This window comes from Papilio polytes, unplaced genomic scaffold (genome assembly GCF_000836215.1).
Source record: "Papilio polytes unplaced genomic scaffold, Ppol_1.0 DF820622.1, whole genome shotgun sequence".
Lineage (NCBI taxonomy): Eukaryota > Metazoa > Arthropoda > Insecta > Lepidoptera > Papilionidae > Papilio > Papilio polytes.
In genome coordinates this window covers 598,252-600,744 of record NW_013528582.1, presented here as the reverse complement: position 1 = coordinate 600,744, position 2,493 = coordinate 598,252, and the positions used below count along the sequence as shown (strand labels likewise).

The 2,493-nt window shown below is 35.7% G+C and overlaps 1 protein-coding gene across 1 annotated transcript in view; it reads right to left on the bottom strand.

Annotated features, from left to right (window-relative positions):
- The window catches only part of LOC106110413 (translation initiation factor IF-2, mitochondrial), a 10,754-nt gene that overhangs the window by 850 nt on the left and 7,411 nt on the right, over positions 1-2,493 (bottom strand). Inside the window, exon 10 of the mRNA XM_013292237.1 lies at positions 875-1,106. Coding sequence (XP_013147691.1) covers positions 875-1,106 — 232 coding nt within the window. The remainder of the gene's footprint in view (positions 1-874; positions 1,107-2,493) is intronic.

The following is a 2,493-nucleotide window of genomic DNA, read 5'->3' as shown; positions in this document are numbered from 1 at the left end:
CGCACATAAAGAGGACATTTCCCACACACTTCTTTGTTGCCTAAGATGTCAGCAATTACAGCATATTTTTGAATAATTCTTTCTTTAATGAAAAGTCTACACTTACGTCATGCTTTAGGCTATATATTTTTACGACATTAAACATAGGGGGTAAATATTTTGGATAAAAACACTAATGTGGGAAAGAGACCATAAGTTTCTGCCAACATCAAAGAAGCAAGATTGCCAAGGTTTGTCATGTAATATAATTTTGACATTTGCTATTCATTATTTGACAAATGTGAGCAATAAAATAAAATTTTCATAATTTTATGCGGATGAAGCCGCACGGGAAAAACTAGTAGATATAATAAAATTGGAATGTCTGATATCAAAAGAAATATTCCAGATTTCTGGGCCTATTCCAACAGGACTTTCACTGAAGGGTAGCTGACATGAACGGGCATATTATAGGCTACTTTTTTAAATTCCGCGCTGTTAAAATATCGACCGGAGCGCTATCTCTGGAACGTGTGGATAGATTTAGACGGGACTTTGACTGAAAGATAGCTACTAGAAGGTAGATGCACTCCGGAGTGTTAAATGACTTTTTTAAATCCGCGCTAACGAACTTTGGGTCGCTCCGCCAATGCAATAAGTAAACATAATGTATTCTTACTTGGCCAGTACAGTTGCTTTGTACTGGAATGTCAATCAACTGGCACAGTATGAGTGTCCTCTAGCGTCAAATCCTCGTTTCCTTCCCATACTTTAGTTATAAGAAAAAGAGAATTATGTTGGGCCTCCGGCACCACACTCACCAGACTGTAGGCGGAATTGCTTCCACTTCACGCCTGTCTTGTGTAGTAGTGGTATTACACCGGGCGAGCCCTACCACTGTTAAAATGTGACCTGACCTGTATCTCTGTATTAAAAAACTTACCAACAACCTCCTCCTGCTGCCGTTTAGGTATCCTTGAGCTGATCTCTTGCTTGATGTCGTCCACGAGGCGGTAGATGACGTTGTGGTGGCGCAGGCTGACGGCCGCTCGCCGCGCCTCCGCCGCCGCGGGGCTGGCACACTCCACATTGAACGCGTATATCACTGCGTTGAACGCTTGCGCTATCTGGTACAGTCGAGGAAATACGCGGTGTAACATTATACATTGCTTTGTTGAGTAATTAACCGTACAGACATAAAAGCAGCTTTGGTTATTATTCGTTGTTAGTTAAATAAAAGGATATTAATAATGTATATTACAATTATGTACAAATTACAAAACAGAATGCGTCTGCCCTTTATGTCTGCCATTTTAAGATAGAAATTGACAGTGGTAGTGTTGCCAGGTAAATTAATATTTCTTCGCTATGAACCTGATATATAAATTGTGCTTACATTCCAACATTATTCCGCGTCTTAATGCATATAAAATGGTTCAAACAACTGAAGCTTTAAAAATGGAACACCGACAGATTCCATGACTGTACATTTTCTAAACAAATTACAGAGAGATTTAGGGGCAGTACTACAAAATTCTCGTAAATTGCCTGATAATAATCAAACAGATAAAATACGTGACGGAAATATAGGATTTTTTTGTTTCACAATTCAAGATACCGATAAATAAGAACCTGGTGGTTAGTAAAAGCGGCAACGTCGCAAGGACGCTTAAAAGATCATATTCGGGCAGTTTTGCAAAAGACTTAATTTTTCATGTTAAGATAAATCTTTCCTATTTTCTGCTAAAAATTTCTTTAAAAAGATTGTATACAATATATTCTAAGTATTAAAAAAATCACTTATTTATTTTAATATTTGGTTAAAAATAAAATATATAAAATGAAATAAGTGAAATGAATTGCGAATCGGAATTTCGTTTCTATGACAACGGTATATTGTTATTTATCACTAAATTTATGCGGAACAAAAAAATGGATAATATTGCAATAGTCTAATCACTTTTACGTTAATTATCTGACATCAATGAAGATGTAATATAGCAGAATGTATAAAATGATTTTTCTGTCCCACCACTGACATCTGTCATTATTAATAAAACTGATAATTTACAGCAGTACAATAACGGCAATGTCGCAACGAATTCTTATAAGTTCCTATTTATGCAGGTTCGTAAAAGAGACCATGCCCTAAATTACGTGACACCTTAGTTTAGTTTTACTTAAATGTCTATTTTTACGTAATTGAATACATAACAAGCTTTTATATTAACAAAGGATAATAACATAGCTAATAGTAAAAATTAACAAATACAATAAGAAAAAAATATTTTAACAACAAAATATTACGTTGAATGAATTGCGTAGCGTCATTTTGACAACGGATTACTGTTATAATGTAACCATACGGTTCCATGTAAGACTTCGTAAGATGCAAACTTCACTGCCATGAGTAAACTCAAAATCACAAAAAGTACAGAGTTTGTCACTCGAAACATGGCCCATTGCCATGCTAGATTATCGTCTCAATTTCTCACTACTGAGTGATTGTGGGGA